The sequence below is a fragment of the Microtus oregoni genome, unplaced genomic scaffold, assembly GCF_018167655.1.
Source record: "Microtus oregoni isolate MIOR12 unplaced genomic scaffold, Mior012 000062F_ref0000492, whole genome shotgun sequence".
Lineage (NCBI taxonomy): Eukaryota > Metazoa > Chordata > Mammalia > Rodentia > Cricetidae > Microtus > Microtus oregoni.
The window spans coordinates 1,496,118-1,524,075 of NW_024543872.1; the positions used below are offsets into that span (position 1 = coordinate 1,496,118).

Here is a 27,958-nt window from a genome sequence, read left to right on the forward strand (position 1 = left end):
CCAGCAAAAAAAAAAAAAAAATGTCTCAGCCACAAGGTGAGTGGATTTGCCATTGAGGATGAGGGCAAGCACCCAAAGAGCAAAAGCTTCCTTCTTCCACCAGAAGGTGTGGCCCAGATTTAGGGTGCGGCTTCCCACCTCAGAAGGTCCACTCAAGAAAACCCCTCACAGGCGGGCCCAGCTGCTTCGACTTCATTTGATTCCAGATGCGGTCAAGTTGACAACTGAGATTACCCATCAGAGGCATTTTGAAATAAAATGCTGTTTGGTATATGCCTTTAAAAGAATGGAATAGGGAATAAAAAGTAAACATTTCAAGTTACCATATGTTAATCTGGTGGCAAAGTGAGAGATCCCTGCTGTGCATGCTACTGTACCATTATTCCTGTCGCCCCGTGTCAGTCTGGTGGTTCTGGTGCTGCTGGGTGAGGTTTCTGTTCTTCCTGCTATGGTACTATTATGTGTCTTTGCAATTTTTTGTAACGGGGAAGCTGTAGGACGCAAACCCTTGTAATTTTCCCAGGGTGCATTTCTTTTATCTGCCTAACTCATAATCATCTCAGAATCTCAGTAAAATGTCTGTGCACTATCAGCCACTTAAGGAAAATTAGCAAATCAGAGGCCATTGTGTTTAATGTAAGACATTCAGAGAAAGACAAACTAAAGGGAGGTTTGTCTGTGAAAAAGATAGGCTGGGTACCAGAAATTGGGGTCTGGGGAAGTGAAACCCTACACTGTGTGTTTGCTGGAGTTTTGTGGGGCTGTCTGCAAGGGATTTTTTTTTTTTTTTCTGCAGAGAACAAGGGAACTCCCTGGGAAGGAAGCAGGATTAGCCTGACAGCAATCTGGTCCCAGCCACTAATTGGTTATGCTTCTTTCAGCATTCTTTAGATAACTAAAGCACTAGGGTAGGAAAGTCCCCGGGCTCCATCTGGTCCCCAGGTTGCTCCTGTCCCTGAAACAGGACTCAAAGGGAGCCAACAGGATTAAGCACAGTGCAGCAAGGAGGGGCTTGATGGAAGGTGTGCTGGGGCTGTCAAGCTTCAGGGGAATTCACAAGGGTGAGGAAGATCTAGGCAGCAGGACCAGAGGAGAGGTGTATGCAAGGAAGGAGAGTGATTAGGGGTTGTGGTGGGGCGGGGCAGGTCTCCATGGAAGCAAGGCAACTGGAGTACAAGGACCACGCAGGATGTGACGGGTCTGGGGTGGAGAGCTGAAGGGAGAGCGTTGGGGACTTTGAGTACTATTAAATCCATTCATTTATGTCTCTATAACAACATTCCCGAGACTCGCTGATTTATAAAAAATAGGAATTTATTCCTAGCAATCAGGAGACTGGACAGGTAAGAACAAGACAGACCCCGGCGGGTCAAGAGTCAGGTGAGGGCTGTGTCTGTCTCTGCTTCCATGATGGCACCTCATAGGTCATCTATATGTGACAGGAAGGCTTTGGCCACCGCCTTTAACCTTCTCTCTAATGCCATTAATCCCATCATGAGGGCTCTGCCTGAAGGCTTAATCTTCTCTAGAAGGCCCCATCCCCTTACAGTGTCAGGCTGATTAAGGGTGAGTTTGGAGGGGACACATTCAGGAAGAGCAACTGCCAAACAGGTGATCTTTGCAGCTGCAAAAATAACGAATATTCACCTGAGGATTAACCCATCAACATTTAGATGGGATCCACATCCCGACTCCACACAGCAGGCAAGGAGGAGGAAGCAGAAGAAGCGGGTGAACTATTGTAAATTTTAGAAAAGACACTGTAAGGGTTTCAGTTAGGAGAGGCGGGTGGGATTTATGAACCAGGAGGACTGAGCGTTAGGAGGGCTATGGCTGGAAAGGCCGGCAGGAGGACAAGGGGGACAGGAAATGAAGAGGTGATGTCCACTCCGTGGGAGAGGGCAGAAGGGCAATGCCTGCTCTGATGTCCAGGCGGACGGCCCCCAGTGTGACGTCTGAGCTGCCCACCCACTGGTGCTACACATCTTGGCACAAGGGCAACGTCTCTCACCAGCACCCCACGCCCAGAGGTCAGCTGCCATCTTCACGCCTTAAGCATTGCTTCTCATGCCCGGTGCCAGCAGCAGCACCCCACTCAAGCAGACACGACAGACCTTGCAGCGCCAGCGGCCAATCATTTTTAAGAGGAATGTCCTTTTAAAAAAGACATGCACAGCGGTGAAGGTTTCAGTGCCCACTGTGGGCACTTTGGTTTCCGAGTGCCGCTTGCCTGCACAGACATGTTTACCTGTCCTGGTCCCTTTGGCTAGATTGGTTTAGGATAGAAATGAGAGCTACTGCCCCAAGCCCATCTTGCTCTTGCTGCCCCCCAATACTGCATTCTTTGTTTAACGAGATGGCAGGATTTGTAGATACAGAGGATGTATCTTGGATTTAACAGTAAAAACTGAAAACGGGGAACTAAGCACCTGGCACGCATAAGTGACCACTGATGAGTTACTGTGGGGTGCCTCATGAAAAGCCAGGGGTCAGGGTGGGTCAGGTGGCTAAGTGTTTTTGATGTGGCCTCTGCCACTAACTTCCTGCATCAGAAAGCATCGGCCACTGGGAAGGGAAGCAGAAATCCCACCCCTGGCTAGATCTGGTACTGCAGAAATCTGAAGCGACTCCTAGGCCCCCCCGAAAGGTCTGTGGGAAAGACGAGCAGAGAAGCCCTTCCCAGCATCTCTTCCCAGTTGTCTCCACAGCACCCCAGCCACCACTCCACCCAGTGGCTCTCAGCTAGATGTCAGCAGTCCTGACTATGTCACACAGGAGATTCAGAACAAAATGAAAACGTGGGCATCTCTGCTTAAAAGTTGGGGAAATTTTATACCAACCCTCTCACCTTCTCCAGTCTACGGCAACTTAAGGTTCTTTTTATTTGCTGTCTAATGTCATGCTATGTAAAGAAAAATTAAGATGTTAAATCATTGGGGGTGATTTTTAATGTTATTTTTATTAGACAATCATAATTGAAAGGCAAATATGAAAATGTTTTCATTCATGTGTAGAATCACGAAAATCATGTAGATTTTTTGTTCTGCCTCACTAATGAGTCTGGATCTCATTCTTATAAGAACAGTGGCAGCACTTCACAAAATGGCATGGCATTAGTTCCTTCTCATTGCTGTATAATAGTCGGTTACATAATTATACATGTATATCAATATATACCAAAATATATTTACAGAGTCTGTTATTTGTTTCCATTGAAAAGCACTGTTGCAAACATTTCTGAGCACACCATTCATTGCACATGTGTACAAGAGTGCCAATGCTATACCGTTCGGTATGCTTACAGCCTTAGTACAAAGCATGCGTGTTATCAAAAGGCTCTAATGCATGCCTGGAGGCAGTTTGGATTGCATCCTGGAATAGTGCAGGGACCTAGAGGGAAATACTGATGCAATCTGAAAAAAATCTGGGGTTTAGTTCGCAGTAATTTGCCACCCACTTTCTTCATCTTGACAAATGTCCATAGTTTATAAGATGACAGCATTAGAAGCGGTCAGGTGAGCAGAAGTAGATGAGAATTCTCTATATGGATTTCAAAGCTTACATGGAAATCTAAAGTGATTCCAAGATTAAAAGTTCAATAAGAAGAGATTTTCTTAGCAAGGGCTTCACTAAGAATCACTGGCTTTAAACATCAAACAACATTGAAGAGGTAAAGCAGCTCTCAGCTGCCTGGGTTGAATGTCTGTTTCTGTGTTTAGGAGACAGAAGAGATCTTGTCAACTAGGATCTACACAGTTCTGTTAGTAGCGAACTAATCTGTTGGAGGAGGAAGGCCACTGGTTGATTGCTGGTTGCTCAGCCCTGAAATAATCACACAGAAACTATATTATTTAAAACACTGCTTGGCCCATTAGCTCTAGATTCTTATTGGCTAACATTTATAACTTAATTTAACCCATTTCTAGCAGTCTGTGTATTGCCACATGGCTGTGGCTTACTGGGTAAAGTTCCCAGCATCTGTCTCAGGCCAGGGTACATAGCTTCTTCTTGACTCCACCTTCTTCCTCCCAGCATTCAGTTTAGTTCCCCCACACTTACCTGCCTAAGTTCTGCCTTATCAACAGGCCAAGACAGTTCCTTTATTCACCAATGGTATTCACAGCATACAGAGGGGAATCCCACACTAATATTTGATGTTTAATGTTTATAAATGAGTAGTAAAGTCATGGAACTGTACAGCCACCAAGATTCTTCAAGAAAATGCTCACCAAAGACCCAGTGCAGGTGCTTAGGGCTTTGTGAGCTTGCTGCCCCAAATATCTGATATTCTGAGTCTTCCCTCTAAATGTCCAATGGTGACTACAGTTCTTAATGCTGGCTGCACCAAGCCTGTCCTCTCTTTATGGAAGGTAGAGACCAGAGGTACAGGAAATAAGGTTTCAAGTCCCCCTTCCATAAGAGACTCCACCAGCTTGCTCATTTGCAGGCAGCTGAAGAGGCTCTTTTTCTTCCTGTGCTACTGACTAGGAAGTTACACCTGGAATTTCCACGGGCTCCTACCCTAAGGGACAGTCACTGCCTGTTTGTAGAGAGTCCCTGAGCTCTGCTGTGGTGTGTGTGCAAACCCCTTCTGTATGCCTGCCTTTTTAGTTAGCCACCCAGCGCAGCCTCCTGAATACTTAGGATTCTTGCAGTGTGTCCCCTCTTTCTCACCACCCACCCAGTGCAGGCTCTTGAATGCCTAGGACCTTTGCAGTGTCCCCCCTTTCTCACCACCCACCCAGTGCAGACTCCTGAATGCCTAGGACCCTCGCAGTGTCCCCCCTTTCTCACCAGCCACCCAGTGCAGGCCCTGGAACCCCTGGGACGCTGCATGAGATCCCTTTTCTGCCAAGAGAAGGAAGAGATGTGGGAAAAATATGAACACTTTCCAGCATCATGCTTCATGAGAAACAGAACGACAGTGGAATCCTCAGGCTGCTTTGGTCTCTGGGTTCTGAGAGCTCTGTCTCATTGTAAGAACATCCACCCCTCATCTTGGCAAGTTCTGAAACAGGGAGGCCCTGTGTGCCAGCTCCCTGGCTCTGATGAAATAATGTGAATAGCTTAGGACGTTTCCAAGCCCCTGGGAATAAGGTCATGGAAAGTGCACTGGCTCAGGGGTGAATCAGATGGAGGAAAGGAAGGACTGAGGTCCCTGAGCTGCAACAGGAGAGTTAGAGGCTCACAGAAGGGCCAACCGCAGGAGCTGTGCCAAGGCCAAAGGAAAGAGATGGTGGCCATTTTACAATAGGTCAATCCTTACTGCTAGGCCAGCTCTCACCCTCCATCCAACATTTCCACCACTCAAAACTATTGCCAAATGCTACCCAGGCTCAGGGGACTGACGAGCCGGTAAATAATAGCGATGAGAACACATCACAAAAGGGGCTGTTGAGCAAAAACCATGGCGTGGGGGTGGGGGCACCCAGGGAATCTACAAATAAAGCACAGCGGTTTAGATCAAAACAGGAAGTAGAGTCACCTGGAACCACAGCGGCTTGCCTCAGTGTCTGGCTCTGATTCCCCATCCCCTCCCCCAGTCCTCTGTGAGCACGGCAAGGCGGGGCAAGCACAGTGGCCCCAAACTCCCTGAACTCCCTGAACTCCAGCACAACAGACAGACACTGCTGCTGCTCAACCCCTGAGAGGTTCTACTACACCCAGCTCAGGAAGGGGGTGGGGATCCTGGTTGAGTCACAAAGTCAGCGTCATGAATCTAGACTTACAATGCTTCCCAAAGTGACGAGAAAGGAGGCAATCCTCCCAGCAAGGAGTGGGGTCTGTCAAGGCCCCAAAAGACACACCACATGTGGAAAAATGCCTTTCCTAGCAAATTGAGGAAATAGTTCCTTAGCTGTCTTCCTTCGGAGCGCCTCTGCCCACTCATTTAAGTTCATCTGCTTGGATGCTGGAATCCTGCTGACCAGGAAAGGGCGCTGAAGGTGGCTGATATGACCACCCGCTAACCTTAACACTGTCCCTGGATGGGTCAGAGTCCGTGACTACAATTAGGCGGCCTTGGTGTCTTTTGCTGCTGTCTGTGCTGGAATTCACATTGCGGAAGAAATGTTACCAAAGTCTGCGAGCATCTGGGCACAAATGCAAGTCAGCGACTCTTCAGCCAGACTGGCGTCCTAGCTTACCCCTCATTGGTGGAAGTCACAATTGGCAGAGGCCATAACTGTTGCCTTAAGAAAGCCGGCCAGTGTGGGTCCATTAGAATTGAGAAGGTATCTGATGGTAGAAAAGCTGATTTCAATGAATGAGGCCATATGAGTGTTGGTTTTCCTGATGGATGTCAGTAGTTAAGGGCTAGCCAATTCTTCTGAGATTGTACCTCATGTGTTGGCTTGGAAGAAAATGGTCCCCAAATGGAGTAGGTAGGCTATTAGGAGGTATAGCCTTGTTGGAGGAAGTGTGTCACTGTGGGGTGGCCTTGAAGTCTCCTGTGCTCAAGCTACATTCAGTGTGGGACACAGTTTTTCTTCCATTGCCTTTGGATCAAGATGTAGAACCTTCAGCTCCTTCTCCAGCACCATGTCTGCCTGCATACTACCAAGTCCCACCATAATCATAATGGACAAAGCCTCTTTACTATAAGCTAACCCAATTAAATGTTTTCCTTTATAAGAGTTGCCATGGTCATGTTGTCTCTTCACAACAATAGAAACACTAACTAAGATACCCCATTCAAACCTCAGCCCCGGATGGTGGCCTGAAACCCAAGGCCGCAGACAGTGAACATCTGTGATCCCCAGTGGATCAGTGCCATGGCCTTGGGAGGCTCTCCCAGGCCTGCTTCCTCCCTCAGTACTCTTGCCCAGAAGCCAGGTGCACTGTGGGAGCCACACAATACCATGTAATTAAGACAAAATGTCCTTGGCTACATCTCATTCATATTCTTTTATGGCCGGAACAAAGGGTTAGTTGATGAACTAATTTTTGGTGGGGAAAACTGTAGCATCTATCATTCAGTGGATGCTTAGGGTTGGTTGGTTTGTTTATCCTTCAATATCCCATTGTGCTTGCTATACAGAGTCTCCAACGCTCATGTTTCCTAATTTGTTATCCCTCGTGACAGTCCTCTGGGATCCAGTAATTGGATTTCACTGTCGTCATTTCTAGAGCCACCAACAAGTGCGTCTTCCTGGGCAGAGTCAGTCAAATGGTCACTGGGCTCAAGGGATTTGTGCCCAGGGTGGAGGTTGCACATCTCACACCACTGAGACGGGCCAGTTCTTGGGAGCTGAGTGCAGTCAGGTCACCTCTGAGCATCTTCCTCAGCTGGCAAAGTCTGGGAACGCTTGCTGGAAAGAAAACCGAAGTTCCAAACATGCTGGTTGTGAGTCACTACCAAATAGACACTCCTCAGGGGACAAAGGTCTGCATACTTGGTGAAGGACCAGGAAATTCTGTAAGAAGATGTTGGAATTCCAACTAGTAAATAACTTAAATAAATAATAAACAATTGTAGACAGAGGGCCTACATTTTCCTCACACTCCAAGCAAGGAAATCAAAGTCAGAATTTTAAATGCGCCTTAGTGTGATAAGGGAGGGCACAGTATCATTCAAATCTAGCATCATTACAAACTAGTCTCAAGCGAATTCTTATCTTAACATTAAATATTTGTAAGTGCTCTGTTTCTCAAAGGCTGACACCCAAATATGGGCTGGGCAGGATTTAGTCACTGCCTGCCTCCTGGGCCTTGGAAGTCATCAAAAGTTGAGCCTTGAAATCCTGCAAACCCTTCTTCAGGGTGTAGCCTGGTGAGTCTGTCGGGTCCTGCTATCCTTGCATCCTCCCAAGCCTCCCACATCCAGTTCCAGGCTCCTGAGGCCTCACCCCTAGTCAGAGAACTGCAGGCAACTGAGGAACTCCTAGGGCTGGAGAAACAGTCTTTTTCAGGGAAGAGCCCAGCAACTTATCCAATACCAAATGGTCAGCCCTGAAAACATATACTAGTATGTTGTATTAATGTAACCAGGAATAGACAGACAGGCAGGCACACACACACACACACACACACACACACACACGTTCATTTTACCAGCTTTGCTCCTCCAGAGAACCGTGACTAATTCAGAGAGCAAAGAGGTGCTACCTAGGAGAGGTTGGAGGGAGGAAAAGGAAGGGAGAAATTATATGTTATATTATAATCTCAAAAACTAAAAAAATAAATGAAAATGTGAGCCTCCATTACTTTACCTGGAAAATGGGTTCTCAGGTTTTCTGTCCCTTACCCAAAAACCACAACTGTTCAAGATTTCAATATTCCTTCCAGATTTTGAAACATTTCATGTTAATAATGAGATACTTTGAGGATATATCAGTAGCCTAAATACAAAACTCACTTAACATTTTGCTGACTTCCTATACACAGAGTCTGGCCTTCAATGTCCTTGGAGTTTTATTTCCATCTGTGTGTGAGGTTGGATGAGGCATCTTCCACCAATGAGTTGTCCTCTCAGTGCTCAGAAGTTTCAGATTCTAGAGTTTCCCCTTGAGAGGCTCAGCCTGTGGCTATTGAGCTGGCTGAGCACTGAGACACACAGGCAAGGGTCTGACAAGGCCCCAGCATCCACACTTGGCTGCATTCCTCTCTCCCATGGCGTTTGTGGAGGAAATAAAACAGAAGAGAGGATAGCACAAACATGTTGATGTCAGGGTTGACTTCAACTGTTTTTATTTTTTGAGAGAGTCTCAGTGAACTTGATCCTGTCATTTCAGCTCGACTAACTGAACAGCAAGCTCCCAGGATTCTCCTGTCTCCAACCCTTAACTGTGGTATTAAAGACACATTGTGGCCACATCCAGCTTTTGCAGGTACTGGAAATTTGAACTGGGGTCCTCTAGCTTACTCAGCAAGTGCTCTTATCCACTGAATGATCTCCCTTTCACTCCTCCCAAACAGTATTTTTAAAGCATTGCAACATCAGTCTATATAGAGAAAAGACTCTGCCAGGAGCTGGTCCTTTGAGTTCCATCTCTACCAGACTGGAGAACATGGAGAGAAGCAGGCCCCTCAGATGAGCACCCTATGCTCCTGAAGGCATTAGGGCAATGACTTAAGAAATGTCTGAGAGGCTGAAATCTGCATGCCACTTGAGGCTAAATTCTCTTTGACCCTTAGGTCATATTTCAAATCAGGCGCTGCCAGCATCTCCCAAACAATGACCATTCTAGCGAATGAGGCAGACCCCTCCAGCTTCACCCTTTGCAAGGTCAAGATTCTCTGTCTAAAAACATTGACTATCCTGCCAGTTCTCCATTGCTTCCCCACCTCAGCTGCTAGTCAACAGTCAACCACCCGGGGGCAGAACAGCAAGCAGTATGAGTAATATCATGTCCCCTCCAAACCTGGATGCGAATTCCACTCCCTCCACACAGCATGGCCTCATGTAGAGGCAGAGCTACTGTAGATACAATTAGACAACATGGGGACATATAAAGTAGACGGGTCTCCTATTCCATTGTGACTGTAGTAACCAAAAATTTGAACACAGATGGCACAGACAGGAAGTGATACACCATTCAAGATCAGGGCAGACTGTAAGGCCACAGACTAACAAACTCAAGACTGAACACAGACCAACAGAAACCAGAGGAGAGGATGCCGTGAGAAGGTTCCAGGCCTTAGAATAAACCCACCCTGTAAGACCTTTTTGGACCTTCATCCTTCAGGCTAAGATAACATGGCTCTATGGTTTAAGACTCTAAGTTTGTAGTTCTTTGTTCTGGATGTCCTAACAACATGTTACAGGTGGCAACAACTTTATAGAAATACAGTCTTGGTGGTCTCTTTACCCCTGAGCTATCACAACCAGAGACTAAGCACTGTCTCCACACTGGCTCCCGCCCAGATGTGTTCCACTGTCTCAGAGCATCTCGGAGCCGCTCTATAAACCCCAGGCCAGCCAGGCAGTGGTGGCGCACGCCTTTAATCCCAGCACACATGGAGGCAGAGGCGGGTGGATCTCTGTGAGTTTGAGGCCAGCTTGGTCTACAGAGTGAGTACTAGGATAGCAGAGATACACAGAGAAACCATGTCTTGAAAAAACAAAAAAAGCAAAAACAAAACAAAACCACCAACACTAACAATAAAATACTCCAAATCCCAGGCCAGAAAGCAGTCAGTGCTGCAGCAGGGTCAGAGTGGGGAAGAAAACACACATCTATCCAAGGTTGTATCATTCACCTCAGCTCTAATCAGACTGCAATCACAGCCAGAGAGATGCTAGCCCAGATTGTCTATGGTTTGCAGCCTCGCTCAGCTCCCTTATAAGGAAAAACTATGCCCTTGAAGTCTTGCAGACTGGAATAGCTGCTGCAAAAATCTGAGCTTTCTGATAAGGATGAGAGCCCAATGCTATTTTCCCTCTTCGGTAAAAATAGAACAAAGTCAGAAGAGGAAAGAATATATAAGAAACCAATCTCTCTCTCTCTCTCTCTCTCTCTCTCTCTCTCTCTCTCTCATCTCTTCCCTCCCTCTCCTTCCTTCCCCTCCCTCCCCATTTTTCTGTCTCTTTCTCTGCCTCTGACCCTCAGTGGAAGGGTCCGTCGGTGCAGACAATTCTTTTCCACTGGTGTGAGTCACCATTCCTTGTGCATTCACGAGAATGGAGACATTAGCTCCTGCGCCCCGGTGCGATGATGATACATGGGCCAAGGTCAGCGGCCCCATCAGCTACTGAGACTGCTCTCTCTGGCAACTGCAGATAACCACTTACCTGGCAGGGCTCCTTGCCTGTACCTCAATTCATGTCCACAGTGTCCCTTATCTCACTGAAGCACCTGTCTTTCTGTGACAGAAAGAAATTCATGAATTATCAATAGTCCTTGAATGTTTTAAAGTCTTTGTCATGATTTTGCGGGAGAAGGGAGTAAAGGGAAGACAAAGTGGGGCGAAGTCGCTTGTGTGGCTATGACAATACCGTCTCCCGTGCACCAGAAAATAGAAACCCTGACATTCAGGAGATCAAAAGCTTTCCAATAAAAACTTCATTCCTAATAGGGCTAACGCCAAAGGAGTATTTAAAATTGCACTAGCATTTACTGCGACTCTACCATGTGAACCCCCACTGGGTGAAGAGAGGACTGACAGACATTAGACTCACTCAGAGCAGTCTGAAGTCTACAGGAAGACGTGAAGGGAAGATATTTATGCTAAATCTTCTATTAAGGTTGCTGCTGCTGCTTCTGCTGCAGCTGCTGCTGTTCTTGTTGTTTGGGCAGCATTTGATGTATCCCAGGATGGCTTCCAACTCTGGATCTATAGCTGAAGATGATCTTACATGTCTGATCCTCCTGCCTCCACCTACTGAGTGCTGGGCTTACAAGAGTGCACCCCTGTGTGTGGCTTATGTAGTGGTGGGAATCAAACCAGGGCTTTGCATCTACTTGGGAAGCACACTCCCAACTAAGCTTCTCCCCCAAACCCTAAGTCTCCCCCTTTGAGGAACGTATTTTCATGTTACAGATAGAAACATTAGAATCATATTACACCTCCAGTCAAATATACTATCTCACAGCATCTGTCAGGTTTCAATGGTGACAAGGTAAACATATACTTGAGTGGACCTAGCCATTAAATGACTTCCAACAACATGAAGATGCATATAACTCTCACCCGTGTACCTGGCTTCTGAGCTGAGTCACAGGGCAGAAAGACTGAGCAGCTGCCTTGCAGCTCTGGGTAATAAGCCAGGATGGGGACAAGGAACTCTCTGCTAGCTCCATCCTGTAGAGACAGAAAAAAGAAAAAAAAATAGCAAGACAGACATATTATCCTTAGGGAGCTCAGACTGGAAAGAACTGACCTTTTGCTGTACAACTATGACCCAGCCACGTCAAGACAGACTGAAGTATCTGTGGCTGGGAGCAGCTACATGTTCGTGGAATATGAAGGACGAATGATATAACACCAGACATTGCCTTTATGTATTCAATAAGTTAAGAAAAGTAGGCAGAAAGTGAAGGTCAAAACCATACGGAACTAAAGCATGATTTTCACAGTGACATACCAGAAGGATGGCTGTATGGTGCATCTGAAGACAAGCCACTGAGGTTTCATCTGTCATGATGAGCACGATTGAAGTGGTAGAATACTGGGATTGGCTGCAAAAACTGGGAGCTGAACAGCCTGCTTTTGTATCAGCTCCAACACCTCTTGACTCTGGACGTCAGCCCGAAGCCCTCTCTGTTCCATGACCGGGTTCTAATGTGTGAAGTACTTCAGAGGGTGGGTCTTCTGAAGACTAAGTGGCTGGACACAATATGTGGTGTAATAATAAAAGCATGCAATACCCAAGACTCCCAAACAATGTATGAGTGAAAGGGTTCACAGACAACCTCAAGGTAAAAATCTCCGATATAGTTTATTATCGCCAACGCACACTGACCTCATTTTCTAAGACTTCACTGTATAGCACCGCAGTTAGTCATTTTAATTCGCTTGTATCAGTGAGCTGGTTTTCTTTGTCTACAATACTGAGTCTCTGGGACAATTGTAGAGCGTTACGTTGTTTCTAGCTCATTTTACTCTTCTCCATCAGCATTGGTTTCAATTTCACATTTGCTCAAGTGAACCACACACAATGGGAAGTCCAGCTCTGCTGTGGGACACTGCTCCTTTCACAGTAAATGCAACATTTAGAGAGATCCCTAAGTGAAAGTGCCCCTGCTGCTGTCAGAGCCTCACGCCCAGGAAAGTAGAGAACTCTTCCCATTCGCTTACAGCACCGAAACAAACTCACATAGAGAACTGTTTGACTACAAAGGGAATCTCACATTAATTCATTCGAAAAATATAAAATCACCAGGTCTTACACACTTTTATAAAATAGAATCGAATTTCTCCTTCATGTATACAAACTCTTCAAAAACACAGTCCATCCAATCAAGAACAATTTTCTTGGGGCTGGAGAGATGGCTCAGAGGTGAGGAGAGTTGACTGCTCTTCCAGAGGGCCTGAGTTCAATTCCCAGCAACCACGTGGTGGCTCACAACTATCTAGAATAGACCTCGATGCCCTCTTCTGAGATGCAGGCACGTATAAAGACAGAGCACTCATATTCATAAAATACATAAATAAATAAATCTTTAAATAGAACATTTCTTATTATAGATGACATAAATAAATGGGAAAAAGTTAAAGTCTTGAGCATTCTGCTTGGCAAATGAGCCTGTGGGATGCAAGAGAGACCTGAAGTTTGCAGCACATGCTGGCAACACCAGACCTAAACCTGCTTAAAAAAATGCTGGCTCGATTCAATTCCCCAGTCATGGCCTAAGATAAGAAATGACATAATCATCTGTGAGGATAGAGCTATTTATGTGTGTTTGAACTAGTGTTCAGCTAGTAATATCACTTCCAAGACACACTAGGAAGAAAAGTAGCTTACCATTTCGATAAATCAGGCAGTAAACCTGGACCTCAGCAAGAGCCCATCGCCAAAGCCCTGAGGAAGATGCTGCAATGTGATGAACATTAATATGACCGAATACCTAATGAGAAGTTATGGCATACATCAACAGGCAAAGAATTCCAGTCAACGGGTAAAGACTTTTTAAAATGACAGTTATTCAAAATGAAGAACGCCCTGAAGGAATTTTTAGCAGATGGGGTTAAAATTAGCAGTCTTACAAAGAGGCCAACTGAAATGCATTTTTTGAAGTCTAAAAGAAAAAGAAGCCATAATAGTCAGAAGCTATAGGGTAAGATTATATGATTGACACTTGTGTAATAGATGCCCAGATAAACAAAATGAAAGAAAGCAGGACAAAGAAATATTGAAAGGTACACGTGAAACGTTACAAAATTATTAAAACTTTTGAAAGAGAATCATCCAAAGGCCCAAGGATCTGAGAGAGACCTAAGTACTTATGGTTACTTATGCTTACAGATTTTTTTTTTCAGAGACAGGGTCCAGCCTGTCTACTCACTAGGTAGATCAGATTGACCTTGAAGTTGTGAAATTGTGATGATCCTCCTGCCTCAGCTTCCTCGGGATTATAGAACTGTTTCTAAATGCTGGGATTCAATTGCTTCTTCAATTGGCTATCAGTATTTAAAGGGTTTTTTTCTTAAAGGGGCAGATAGTAAATATTTTATGCTTCATAAATTATGTGTTCTCAGCCCGAGTTACTCTACATCACTGTTTCAGCATGAGAACAGCCATAGACAAAACATAAACAAATCAGGTTAACTGCGAGCCAAGACAAGCTTTTACAAGGGCCTTGCATAGTTCTACACAGTGATAACCCAGGCACTGGGGAGGCTGAACAAGAGTTTGAGCCTAGCCTGGGCTATAGATTGAGATTATCTCAGAACAATAAAATAATGTGGTCACGTTTATGAAAGGAAGTAGCTTGTGTACAGAACCAATCCCTACTTTTTTTTAAATTTATTTATTTATTAAAGATTTCTGTCTGTCTCTTCCCCACCACCGCCTCCCATTTCCCTCCCCCTCCCCCAATCAAGTCCCCCTCCCTCGTCAGCCCAAAGAGCAATCAGGGTTTCCTGCCCTGTGGGGAGTCCAAGGAACCCCCACCTCCATCCAGGTCTAGTAAGGTGAACATCCAAACTGCCTAGGCTCCCACAAAGCCAGTGCGTGCAGTAGGATCAAAAACCCATTGCCATTGTTCTTGAGTTCTCAGTAGTCCTCATTGTCCGCTATGTTCAGCCAGTACATGAAAGAGACATCCCCATGCCTGAGAAGACTCCTGTGGTTAAGTGTAAGATGCATGCTGTAAACTCTAGAGCAGAAAGCTCCCAATACTAAGTTTAGCAAGTCCATGATATGTGTAGTTGGCCAATGTGTAGAATTTAAAAGGCACCAACTAGATATCTTATGCCACCAAGCAAAACTTCAGGGCCAAAAATGGGTTACATCTTTTGAGTCCTTGACCAATGGGATCCTATAACCTTACTTATGTCATCGACCATAGAGAAATTGAACTGGTGTCCAACTAGTGTTAATGATGCTAAAAGGCACTCTACAGGATACTGGAGGAGAAAAGTAATCATCAATATCTCCCAGCTACAAACCCTTTGACCTACAACAGCAACCTGCCTGAAAGATAAACTAATATACTAATGGCACAAAAGTTGTGGCAGTAACCAATCACTGTTTGATTGAGTTTAAGGTCCTCTGTGAGATTAAAGCCATACCTAACACCGCTAAAGACAGTTTATTATTCTTCTGAAGGAGCATAACAATAAAATGACATATTGCTATACCTGTAGATTAGAGCATCACCCAACCCTCACCAGAGAAGCTTCTCTTGCAGTACATGATAAATTAACAAAGAGACCCACATCTGGACAATGTGCAGAGAGGGGGATTTTGGAGCTTTCTATTCTAAATGGGATGTCTTTATCAAACCCCTTCCCTCCAGGTTCAGGGATCTATGCAGAAGAGAAAAGCAGAAAGCTTCCAAGAACCAGAGGTGATAGATGACTCCCCGGAAACAACATCATCCAAACACAACAGGATTGATGCACATATGAACTCTCAGAGACTGATAGATGCACAGACCTATGCAGGTTCAGACCAGACAAAATCCCAGGACAGAGACGAGAAAGTGGACACAAAATCCATTCCATAATCAAGCACCAATTTGCAATTGATTCTTGCTAGGAAATGGAAAATTAGTTTTCTTCAGTGGAGTATGACTGGGCATATCAGCCACACTACCAAGTAGGTCCCTTGCCAGTAATAGTTGGCCAACACAAAATGTACTCCACTAGTGTGTGTGTGTGTGTGTGTATGTGCCTTTTGCATTATTTTGGGCTTCTTATTAATTTTTTCTAGCTTGCTTTGACTTTAATTTTATAGTTTTTTTTTTCTTTTTTAGAAAGAGAGGAAAAACAAAATTGGGAATGGGTAAAGAACATAATCAAGGGGCTGGAGAGATGGTTCAGTGGTTAAGAGCATCGCCTGCTCTTCCAAAGGTCCTGAGTTCAATTCCCAGCAACCACATGGTGGCTCACAACCATCTGTAATAAGGTCTGGTGCCCTCTTCTGGCCTGCAGACATACACACAGACAGAATATTGTATACGTAATAAATAAATAAATATTTTTAAAAAAGAACATAATCAAGCAACGCTATATGGTAAAAAAAAGTTTAATAAAAAAAGAAAAAAATGGAAATAAAATTCACTTATGATATCCTCAAAAAGTTGTGAAATACAGATAGTACTAGCAACATAGATTTAAGTTTGTTTCTAAAACCCAGGCAATCTCTATCAGGAGGTAAATCCATTGAGAGATAGGAAGCATTCACAGATCCAAGGCTGTCAGTGAAAGGTCAGTGCTTGCCAGGGTGGTGCTGCCTGTCTGTAATCCCAGTGCTCAGGAGGTGGGGCAGAAGAATCACAAGTTCTAGAACAATCCATGTTATGTGATGAGACTTGTCTCATATATACAAAACATTCAGCTTTCCTCCAATGCAATCACCTGCACCTACTACAATCATAATGTTTGTATTCTCCCAGATACCAAAGTCATACATTGAAATGATAATCCCCAAGAAATGGTATTAGGAAGTAAGGCCTTTGGGATACACTTAGGCCTTGAGTCAGAGCCCCTGTGAATGGAATTTGGACCTTTATAAAAGAGGCCATAGACTGGCTACTTTACTCCATGTACCCAGGGAGGACACAGATGGGATGAAGTAGGCCATCCCTAAATGCTAAATCTGCCAGAGCCTTGACTGGAACTCCCAACCCAGAGAACTCAAAGACATCTATAAGTTATCCAGTTGTGTCACTTTTTTATAAAGAAATTGAATTATCAAAAACATAATTCTTGTCCAACTATATCTTTTTTTAAAGATTTATTTATTTATTATGTATACAATATTCTCAGTACTCTGCCTGCAGGCCAGAAGAGGGCACCAGATCTCATTACAGATGGTTGTGAGCCACCATGTGGTTGCTGGGAATTGAACTCAGGACCTTTGGAAGAGCAGGCAGTGCTCTTAACCACTGAGCCATCTCTCCAGCCCCAAACTATATTTTAAAATCACTTTTAGTGCATGCATGCAGTGTGTGTGTGTGTGAGTGCATGAACAAATGCTCATGTGCCACAGTGTGCGTATGGAGGCCGGAGAACAGTCTGCAGGAGTCAGCTCTCTTCTTTTAACCATGTAAGTCCTGGGGGTCTAATTCAGATCCCCAGGCTTGGCAGCAGGTAGTTTAGCTGCTAAACCATCTTACTCACACCCAGACATATTTTATCTAGCAATAACACACACACACACATACACACACACATCAAAAAAATTTAAAATAATATATATAATATATAACCTACAGGGGCTATAACCTGTGACGCATTTAGTACTCCTGTGCTTCCCATTCTCGATAATGTCTGCATACACTGGAAATGTCCAGTGAGTTAAAGTCATCTTTAATAGAGAAAACGATAGGAAAACCTCATTTCAAGATTTACCATGCAAGCAAGGTAACAATTTTGGCACAAGAATAGGCATCAATCGCCAGGCAGTGGTGGGAAACTGGAAGGTAGAGAGAAGTGAATCTCTATGCATTCAAGACCAGCGTGGTCTTCAAAGCAAGTTTCAGGACAGCTAGGGCTGCACAGAGAAACCCTGTCTTTAAAAAATGCATTAATCAATGTTTCAGAATAGTAATAGAAAGAGTTAGGGTCTCTTGTTTGTAACAAAATTGCAGAAGTTATTCTCAAGAAAGGTGTTTTGCTCTGATTTGATTTTGAGACAGAGTATCACTGTGTTCCCTTGAACTGGCAGAGATCCACTTGCCTCTTCCTCCAGAGTACTGGATATGCCATGCCTGGATGAGAAAGGCTTTCTACTTTTTTAAACCAAAGGTACAGGATGCATGCCTATCCATGCTTACTGACCTTGGACCAGCAGGCATGGAGACATTTCAAGATCAATTTGCAAGCCAGGCGCTATGGTGCATGCTAGAATCTCAGCACCGAGGAGGTTGAGAATCACTAAGCTCCCAAACTGGCTTTCTATTGCTGTGCTATAGACCATGACCGAAAGCAGGAGGAGGACAAGGAGTAGGCAAAGAAAGGAGAAAAGGAAGGAGTGCAGTCAGAGGATTAAGAGAGTAGGTAACTTGATTATAAACTGGAAAGGAACGGAAATCTGATTTTACTCTTTTTTCATGCTTTTTTAAATCAGGGTTACAAATTCCAAACATGATCGTTATGTTACGGTTATTTAAGAGAGCTGTTCCTGTGGGGAAAGCAATATGAGCTTAGGAACTGCTCTCAGGGATGGAGAGAGGAAGCTTTAAAGCAAACAGAAAGAGCATGAAGAGGGAATACTGCTGAGTAGAGAGTACAAACGTGAAGTATTCTGGCAACTTTCTTGATACATTTTAAATTATGAGCTTTTAGGTGAAGAGAGCCCTGGTAAGGGATAAGAGCACAGGGTGCAAAGAGGAGACCAGGCCAAGGCAAAGAAGATGGTGTGTGTGAGTGTGTGCGTATGTGTGTGTGCACATATGCATGTGTTAGTGTCTGTATGTGAATGTCCATATGTATGTGAGTGTGCATGTATGAGCATGTGTGCATGAGTGTGAGCATATCAATGTATGTAAATGAATATATGAGTGTGTATATGTGTGTGTGTGAGCTCATGTATGTATGTATGAGTGTGTATGCATGCAAGTGTGAATGAGCGTGGGAATGTGTGCATTTGGTAGTAATTCAGAAGTGTAATTCAGAAGTAGAAAAAAAATGTGACAATCCCTGGGAAGGCTGAGAGAGGAAGCACATAGCCTTCAAGAAGCAAACAGCTTTCCGGGAGTGTAACTCCATTCGAATAACATGCATTGAGCGAATGGACAGAAGCCAAGGGCTTTGGCAGCAGAAGCCTGTGGAGTTCTTCCTGATAAATGAGAATTTAGCAAGTAGGCAGAGATGAGAGAGGAAGAGAGAGGACCGCCCCAAGCCCCACCCCTGGGCCACCACAGGGCAGCACTGTGGAAGGAGCAACTTGGAAACAGACCCCTTCCTCTCTCCACACACATACACCCCTGAAAAGACACAACACACAGCAGAGCGCATACGGCTCACGCTTACACGAACACCAGCACCGGGAATAGACAGAGCAATAGTGTGCTGGCTGAATGAGGTGTGACTGCGAGAGGGACTCATGGGGCAGGATAGAACCTATTCTTACAAGTTATCCTTTGACCTCCACATGTTTCCTGGCAAGGATGTCTAAGCTTGGACCAGAAAGTACTACATCAGTTAGGTCTGAGGACAGGGCTTAGGGATATAAGTGGGGGAATATTTCCAATGGAGACATTTCGGGCTGGAAACAAACACTGCAGGAGGAGTTAATGTGGGTGCTGTTATTGAGAGGTATTTTAATCTCCTAAAGTGAAAATCTTCGGAAGGATACGTGACTGGAAGATGAGGGACTCAGAGGGCGAAGGCCTGAAGCAAAAGTGAGTTTTCGCAGGCCACAGTGGACACGTGCTAAGAGCTAAGTGTGACGTCAGCTACAGGGTGAGCACAACTTCCCCTGAAACCATAATCTGGAAAGGGGAAACGAGTGCTCCACAGTTGCAACCTGGTCTCGGTTCACAGTGGTATTCCCCTGTCTCAGCACAGGCGGAGGCACAGAGCTAGCACCAGACAGCTCAGCAGTCTGGAAGAAATGTTGCCTGATTACACACTCAGGGCATGCTAGGGTCTGGATCGATGGACATGACAGCCAATTTCTGTCTCCATGGTCAAATTACAGAGCCACGGTACCGTACAAAGGACAAATCACACCACCTCTTGGCTGGAACGCTCTCAGATGATCAGGTACTCTGTTTCAAGATAAAGCAGCCAGAGTATGGCCTTTCTACTTAGTCTCTCACCGTTATTACAGTAATTAATCCACTAATGCTTAAGCAGAATCTCCAAATGGCTCAGTTTCCTTGGGCAACATGAAGAACATTATTTGCAACTTAAATTAACCCATAATTCTTGTCTGTGTTTAGTCACATAACTTGATACCTTTTCTCAGTAAGGCATTTTCATCTTGCTTCCTCTGTGTCTGGCTGGTGACTGACTCTGTTTTTCCTCTTCCCAGAATTCTTTTTACTAAAGATGAAACGGACTAGAATCCCTCAGAAGAAAAGCATGAAAAGTAAAAGTTTAAGAAAGCTGAGAGGAAAAGGATCCTGGGTAGGCCGTGGAGGAAGGGACAAAAAAAAAAAAAAAGGGAGTCACCGTAAAATCGAGCTGCCTCTGAACCCTACATTTTCGTCTGAAGGATGAGGCAAATTATGCCAAGCATTTCATAAACATGAAACATTTCCTGACTATTAAACTCACCCCCTTTTTAAATTATGAGAAATTATTTCAATTACTATCATTCTACACCAAATTGTCGAAGAGTCCCAAGGGGCAGTGGCAGGGGCAGGGATAGATAGCTTTTATCTTATTATAGGATTTTCTAATTGTGTTTAGGCAGAAATGCATAGGCCCTGAAATTCTAAGCAGCGTCACGCAATGTGCTGTTTCCTGCAGGAGAACCCAGCTAGTAAGGATGTACTCAAGCACGTGCTGGCAAAGTCGCTGCTGGCTGCTGCTCAGTAGTTTCTCTGTACAGTTGAAATGCAGGATGTCCATCTCAACGGATGCAGAAGAGGATGACCGTAGAGAATGGGGGGGCAGTGATGACCCTCTGATGGCCATGAGCCTGTATCACGTGTCCTGGTCGTGGACTTTCACACTATAATTCTCTTAAGATGGTGACTATAATTCTCTTCACCCTGGACCACAGTCTGGAGGTTTGAATAAATCTTTGGCATTCAAACGCTTGGCTGTCATTTATCTCCAACTCTTAAAAGAGAAGCGGGAGTGACTAACTGCAAACAGTCCGGTGTCTGCTTTAAATGACTCTTTCACACATAGTAGCGGCTCATTGCTGTTGGGCTTTGGTGAGAACCAGGGGCGGCCAATGAATGCAGCTGCCCTGACCGCACTTCCCACCTTGCAGAAGCAGACTACATTGTGTGAAGTTTACGCTGAACCAGACCTAGCTGTGGCTTCAGGATTTAACACTGCTAACTCATACAAAGACGATTCTTTATCTTTAAAAATTTTATCTTTTCACAAACTCTGTAAATGTGTTAAAAAGAATGAAATCCAGATGGTGCAGCTGTTAGGTAGGACCTAGCCACCTTACTGTCATTGGCATTTGGCAACATTTTACTCTGGGCTGACCATTTAGTTTTAGAGCAATGTGCATGTCTCTTTACATATAAACTCACACAATCATTTACTACTATGTGATAATGTTTTTGTACACTGTAAAGATTTGTCATTCCTATTGGTTTAATAAAACACTGATTGGTCAGTACTTAGGGAGGAAGTATGGGGGGCAACCACACGAGGAGAATTCTGGGAAGACGAAAAACAGAGTCAGTCACCAGCCAGACACAGAGGAAGCAAGATGAAAATGCCTTACTGAGAAAAGGTATCAAGCTATGTGGCTAAACACAGACAAGAATTATGGGTTAATTTAAGTTGCAAGAGCTAGTTAGTAATAAGACTGAGCTAATAGGCCAAACAGTTTGTAATTAATACATGCCTCTGTGTGTTTCTTTGGGACTGAATGGTTGTGGGACTGGGTGGGACAGAAACTTCTGTATACAATCATTTCTTTAAGATAGAGTCCATACTCTTTATAAAAAGAAAATAATAAAAAGAACCCTCATAAATATCAAGCTTATATTTCATTTATATGAGTGAAAACTGCTGTTGAAAAACTCATCCTGTCATTTTAAACATGCATCAAAATATTTGGAAGTTCCAACAAGACATCTCCATTAATAAGTGGGTTTATTGACATAATTGAACGTAACAGTGTATAACATTTATTTATTCTCACTGAAAGACTTTTCGGTAAAACTATTTTAAATCCAGGCCTTAACCATTTTTTGGTGATATTCTACAGTTGAAAAAGGCAGGTGGTAGAGCCAATCAGTATTTTTTTTTTTATCCGCAGACTTTCAATGGGCCTCGGTTTTACACTGCATAAAAGAAACAACGAAGAGATGTAACTTGCTGTGCATGAAAAACTGTGAGTTATACAGAAGGTGCCAGATAGCCTGCAGGTTGAAAAGAAGAGCAAACAGCTCCACCTCCCACCTCCCACGTACCATACGCTCGGAATCTAAAACGAGGCCTGGCAGCAAACACAGAATGACAGTCTATTTCCTGTGGTTTATTAAGTTTGGGCCCCGCAGATAAGACTGCCAGAAAAGCAGCTGTGGCTTAAGTGGTCTGGACATTTTACTCATCCGGACATAAACAAAGACCAGCTCATTTAGACCCCTGGGTCCTCAGCTGCTGGGACAAGGCAGGCATGGGCTCATGCAGGCCGAACATAGTGTGAGTGGGTTGAAGGGCTCTGCACTGTGATGGATTCCCTGAGTCATTGGGACCCCCAGGGGCCCGAGGCCTGAAACAGAAGAGTCGCTCTTAGCCACAGCACCTTGAACTGGCTGACCTGCACAGTACCCCAATGCTAATAAATCCATAACCACGCTGGCTATAACCACAGTGTACACCCTCTTAGTAAGTGTACTTGGACCACACACGAATTATTAATGTGAACCCAACCACTACATTTAATACAAACACAGACTTCATAAATATCAGGGAAGAAAAGTATCCCAAACAGTTAAAAACACAACTAAACAAATGTAGGAGATTAATCCTAAAGTAAAAAAAAAAATAATAAACATTACAACTACTACTAAAAGATAAGATTTAATAACACAGTAAAACACTGGCTACTGAAGGAATTAATTTGTAAAATATATAACTATTTCACAGTGAGGGTTAAGTACTCATGATCTTCTGGGTTTAGTAGAAGCAGATACTCATTACTGTATTTTTTTTTCACATTTGTTTCCCACAATTTCTTCTTATCTTCTATCATAATGTGGTCGGAAAATATACCACTACCACACATCACCCATCGCTTCATTTTGTGGTATTGGGATGGATATAGAGCCTCATAAGCAAACACCACCACCTAACTCAGTCCCCAGCCTGACAATTACCTTATGCGTATTGCCTAGCCATGCAACTCAGAACCAGGTGCTGTCAGGAAGGGTGGGACCCTGATGAAAGGCAGTGAGAAATAGGTCACACTGACTCCCATCTAGACAAGCTATCGGAAGCGGGGCAAGTGAGCTGGCAGGCCAGAGTGCCCTAGGGAGTCAGCAGTTTCATGCATAGTGCATTTTTTAAATCAAATCTGGCATTCAATTTTTTTTCATATGCAGATTTTAAAAATAAAATTAAAAGCACAGGAGCAAGCCTGGTGGAGAAGTATTGCATGCAGCCTTCTCCTGAGAACAATCTCAGTAACCCAAAAGTCAGCAAAAGGTCAGCAAAAGAGGATAAACAGTAGAAGGGATCCAGTTCAACCAAGAGTCTGAGTTCATGGGTCTGTTTGTTAAATGCTCTTCATATTGTTGAAAAAGGTACCATCTATTTGTTTTAAACCTTAAGGCTTCCTGGGTGCTCTACCAGCCAACAGAAAAGGGTTCCTGGGTGAGTGTGGTACCTATTTACCCTGCCCATCTCGGCAAAGACCACCAGATCGGTGGGGGTTAGTTGCTAGAGCCTTTGTGATGGTGGCAAGTCCCCCTTTTCTTAACTGGGAGCAGAACCCTACTACAGAGCAAACAAATGTATAAACCAGAGTCTTCTTGTCCTAGTAGGAGCATAAAGCACCCTTTTTAGCCCAAGGTCGGCCAGGCTACTATGCTCCAATGCCACAGGAGCCATGCCCTAGATATGCTAAGGGTTCTCACCTTTACCCCAGCGTTCACTTGTCCCTGCTATTGGGTTTGACAACCAACACCCATCCATTTGCTTTGTGAATACTGGGATGTGAAGGGTGGTGTAGGATTCACTTTCTGTGCCACTTGGCTTCAGCAAATGCACAAAGGGAGAAAGGTCTAAAAAAAAGAAGGTCTTCCTCTGAGATGGCATGGAGTCACGGAGAGAGGCTCCTCAGGGCCATTGAGATGGTTTCCGCATGGAGGCACTAAACCTAGTCAGCAAATCTTTGCAAGAGGTGGTCCTCCCGCCTCAAGCTGCCACCGGCCCCACCGCCAGTGCTGTCCATGAAGCGGTCACAGGGGAACTCAATGAGGTCCGCCTCGCTGAGTGCGCACACGGTGGTGCGAGGCCGGTGCGACTGGAAGCCGGAGAAGTCCGCGGACACACCAGTGCCCATGGAGCGCAGTGGCCGTCGGGTGGAGTACATGTGGCGAACATGGACCGGAGCCCCTCCCTTTCGCCTGGCACGCAGCTTCCTCCGCAGCCACCGTGATCCCCAGGCCGCCAGAGCCAGGAGCACCAGCAGTGCGTTGACAGCCAGCAAGACCAAGGTCAGGAGCTGGTAGTCGACGCCGCCTCGACCTCCTGCCTCTGGCAGGGTTACCAAGCCCGCACAGTGGTCCCGGGGGGCCACGGGGCAAACTCTGCCCCCGAGCACGCCCTCCACGCACACTAGGTAAGGAGTGTCTCCACGCAGCTCATGCAGCGTGGCCGAGTCGCTGCGCTCTGGCAGGTAGACGAAGCGCTGGAACTTGGGCTGCTGGCCAAAGCGGTCAAAGAGCAGGCGAAAGCGTGCGCCGCCCTGCGGCCGGGGACTGCGGTGCTCCCGAACCGCCCAGCGCACCGAGGCGCTGTTGGCGCTCACCGTCTCCACTGTCAGGTTGCACAGAACGAACTTGTTGAAGTCACAGGGGTCGGATATCAGCGGTGGCAAGCCGACCCCACCGTCGGACGCGACTACGCGCTCTTGCTGCTCCGAGGCTAGGCGCTGCTTTGCTGCGCGCTGCCAGCTGTCTCGGGCAGATGGTGTCCCTGAGGCGGGCTCCGCCGTCGGGGTGGGCTCAGCCTGGGCAAGATAGGCACGAGTGGGACGACCTCGCTCAGGCTTCTCTTGCAGGTCCAGGGACTGTGAGGCAGGACCCGAAGCAGCAGCGGTAGAGAGGCCCTGACGCTGCAGGCTTGGACCCCGCCGGTTCAACCTTAGTGAGCTGCGGTTGCCCATGAGCTCTTTGGCAGCCCCGCCCCAGGCCACTCCTGGTAAAAGTCTCCCCCGCTGCTGGGGCTGGGGCTGCGGTGGTAGCTCCTGCGCGAGACCCCCTGCAGGGGGCGTCATCCCCTCCCCCGTAGCTGTGGATAGAGACCCCTGCCTACTGCCTGCTGTAGGCGAAGCTGAGGGATCCACGCAAGATCCATTCTGCAGAAGTTGGTCATCCAGGTAATCCAAGTACTTGCCCCGCAAGGCCGGGGGGTGGCGACACTGCACGAAGACGGTAAGAAGGCGCCCCTGAGAATGCCAGTCGCCCATCCAGCGCTTCAGACCCCGCAACCGGCAATCGCAGGTCCAACCGTTGCCGTCTAGATCTAGGCGGTAGAGAGCCGGGCTGGCAGCAAAGATGTCTCCAGAAAGGGCTCTGAGAGCGTTGTCGCGCAGGCTGAGCTCACGTAGCCGAACCTGATGGCCAAAGGTGGAGGGGTGCAGAGCAGACAGCTCATTGCCGCTCAAATCTAGCGCCTCCAAGCTGTGCAGAGGCTCCAGCAGTGCCAGGGGAAGCTGGCTCAGCCGGTTGCCTTCTAGGTGCAGTTCGCGCAGGGCCTCCAGGCCCCAAAAGGCCTCTGGCGCGAGCTGTGTGAGCTGGTTGCCACTGAGGGAGAGCAGGCCAAGGCGTGGCAGGTGCTGGAAGACGCGGGGGCCGAGGTGCTGCAGGTTGTTGGAGGAGAGGATGAGAGTGGAGAGGGAGCGCAGCGGGACGAAGGTGGCCGCATGGCGCAGGGAAGGCTGCAGCTCGTTGGCAGAGAGGTTGAGGAATCGAAGCTTGCCCAGCTGAGTGAAGGCATTCTTGCCCAAAAAGCGGATCCGGTTAGACTCCAGATGTAGATAGAGCAGGTTGCCCAGGGGAGCGAAGACTGCGTCTGGCAGTGCCCCCAGCACGTTCCCGTCCAGCCGTAGCTTGACTAGACTCTCCAGGCCCTCGAAGGAGCCGCGGCTAAGGCGGCCAATCTCGTTACCGTTGGCGTAAAGGATGCGCAACTTGCGTAGAGGAGCCAACGTGCCAGGAGCGAACGCCTGCAAGAGGTTGTTCCCCAGGTACAGCTCCTCTAGGCGCGAGAGCTTCTCGAAGGTCTTGGGGTGGAGGGAGCGAATCTGGTTGTACTGCAGGTCCAGCCGTTTGAGCTGCCCCAGGCGGTGGAAGTCAAAGGCCGTGATGTTAGTGATGAAATTGCCTCCTAAGCTATAGGTGAGCACGTCCTGGGGACTAGGCAGCGAACTGGTCTTGGGCACCGCGCGGAGCCCCCTGTTGGTGCACAGGAGATGCTGGGGGTGCTGGCAGTCGCAGCGCTCGGGGCACACGGACTCGGCCCGCGGCGGGAACGCCAGGCAGCCGCACAACATGAGCCAGAAGCGCACGGCGCCGACACCCTCCATCGCCGCCCGCCCAGAGCCCTGCGGCCGGATGGTCCTCTGGGCCGGCCAGATCGGTGTCGCTTCTGCATTCCCCTCAGCCGGGCCAGAGTCGCTAAAGGCCTCTTTGGGACTTCTTTGCTGCTCGGTCCAGCCCTTCCTCCGCCCTTTGTCCGGGTAACTCGCCTGGGTCTCCGCAGGCGTGCTTCGGGGAGCCAAATCAGGAGGCGCTGGGCGCTCGGCGAGTCCCGGGTGCTACTTGTTGCATTTCTGCAGAAAACTGTTTCTTCAGATGCGCGTCGGAGGCGGGAGGAGCGAGCAAGAGTTGGTGCTTTTTGTTTGCTCTGGACTCCGGAGAGCTGGATTCCCTGGCGCGGATTCTCCCCGCCAAGCGGATTCCCCCACTGCAGGCGGGATCCCTTCCAAGAGCTGCTGGGGTGCGGCTTGGCTGCTGAGCACCGGCCGCTAGGCCTGCGTCTCCGGCGCCTGCTCGTTTGGCGGTCCGGGGAGACTCAGAGCGCAGTCGAAGGGGGCAGCCTGGGGGCCGCGCAGGCTGCGTCCGGAAGGGACCCACGTCGGCAAGGAGCTAGCAAACCCGGCGGAAATTCGTTCTTCCCACACTCTGCCCCCCGGGGGATGCAGGCGGAGAAAGAAGAGACGGCGGAGGCAGGACAGACCCTGGCTGGGGGAGGAGGAAACACTAAGTGGCTCCGCGTCTGGTCAGCCCCAGCCCGGACGCCAAGTGAGAAAAGTAGGGATTAAAAACAGCTGTACGGGTCGGCGCGCGGGCTGGGGGCGGGGGTGGATTACCGGGCAAGCAAACGGGGATTGCAGACAGAGACCTTTTTATTTTAGGCCAGTTCGCCGGCGGCTTCGGAGCAGAGGGAGTGCGCCTCGTCTTATCCATTTAACCTACTCTTCCCGGTGCCACCCTGCGGGAGGTTGAGGCAGCACAGATTCCCCCAGCATTATGCTCCTAGTCTGGGGGAACCTAAGGTTGCCTGCGGAAGGCCTTGGATGGACTATTGTCAGAAGACGCCAGCTCATTCCTTTGAAAGTGTTTTAAGTTTCTAGTGTCCTTTTGCTAGAGTCAAAGGAGAGGCACCGCCCCTTTCAGGTTTCTAACCTGAATATCCGCTGGATCCCACTGTGGTAAAGTCCATGAAGAAAGTTCAAGTGAGACGCCATAGTGATTGTGTCAGGGCCAGATTTGGCGATTCGGTCCGATTAATTTTCCTGCAGTCTTAAAGCCCTTGAAGTAGGCCCTGATCGTGTGCCTGTATACAATAACCTGCACAGATTCCTGGGAAATTGTTTCCTGAAGGGCCCTCCTGCTTTGTGCCTGAGCGTGCAGCGATCTTGAAAGTTTTCAGGCTCCAATCTGCTCAGGCCTGGGTTCATCGGGGGAAAATAATAACATTTATTAACAATACAGAATAGGTGGCCATTTTATCGACAGTTCCGTTTAGGAGC

At 46.9% G+C, this 27,958-nt stretch overlaps 1 protein-coding gene across 1 annotated transcript; it reads right to left on the reverse strand.

The window, feature by feature from the left end:
* Window positions 1-21,648: 21,648 nt before the first annotated feature.
* On the reverse strand, window positions 21,649-27,234 carry Tril (TLR4 interactor with leucine rich repeats). The gene has a single exon (XM_041640343.1). The coding sequence runs from the start codon at window positions 26,507-26,509 to the stop codon at window positions 24,077-24,079; it is 2,433 nt and encodes an 810-aa protein (XP_041496277.1). The 5' UTR covers window positions 26,510-27,234; the 3' UTR covers window positions 21,649-24,076.
* Between the last annotated feature and the right edge of the window lie 724 nt (window positions 27,235-27,958).

Excerpts from the sequence above, each read along its gene's own strand:
- Tril (XM_041640343.1), bottom strand. The coding sequence starts at position 26,509 with ATGGAGGGTGTCGGCGCCGTGCGCTTCTGGCTCATGTTGTGCGGCTGC.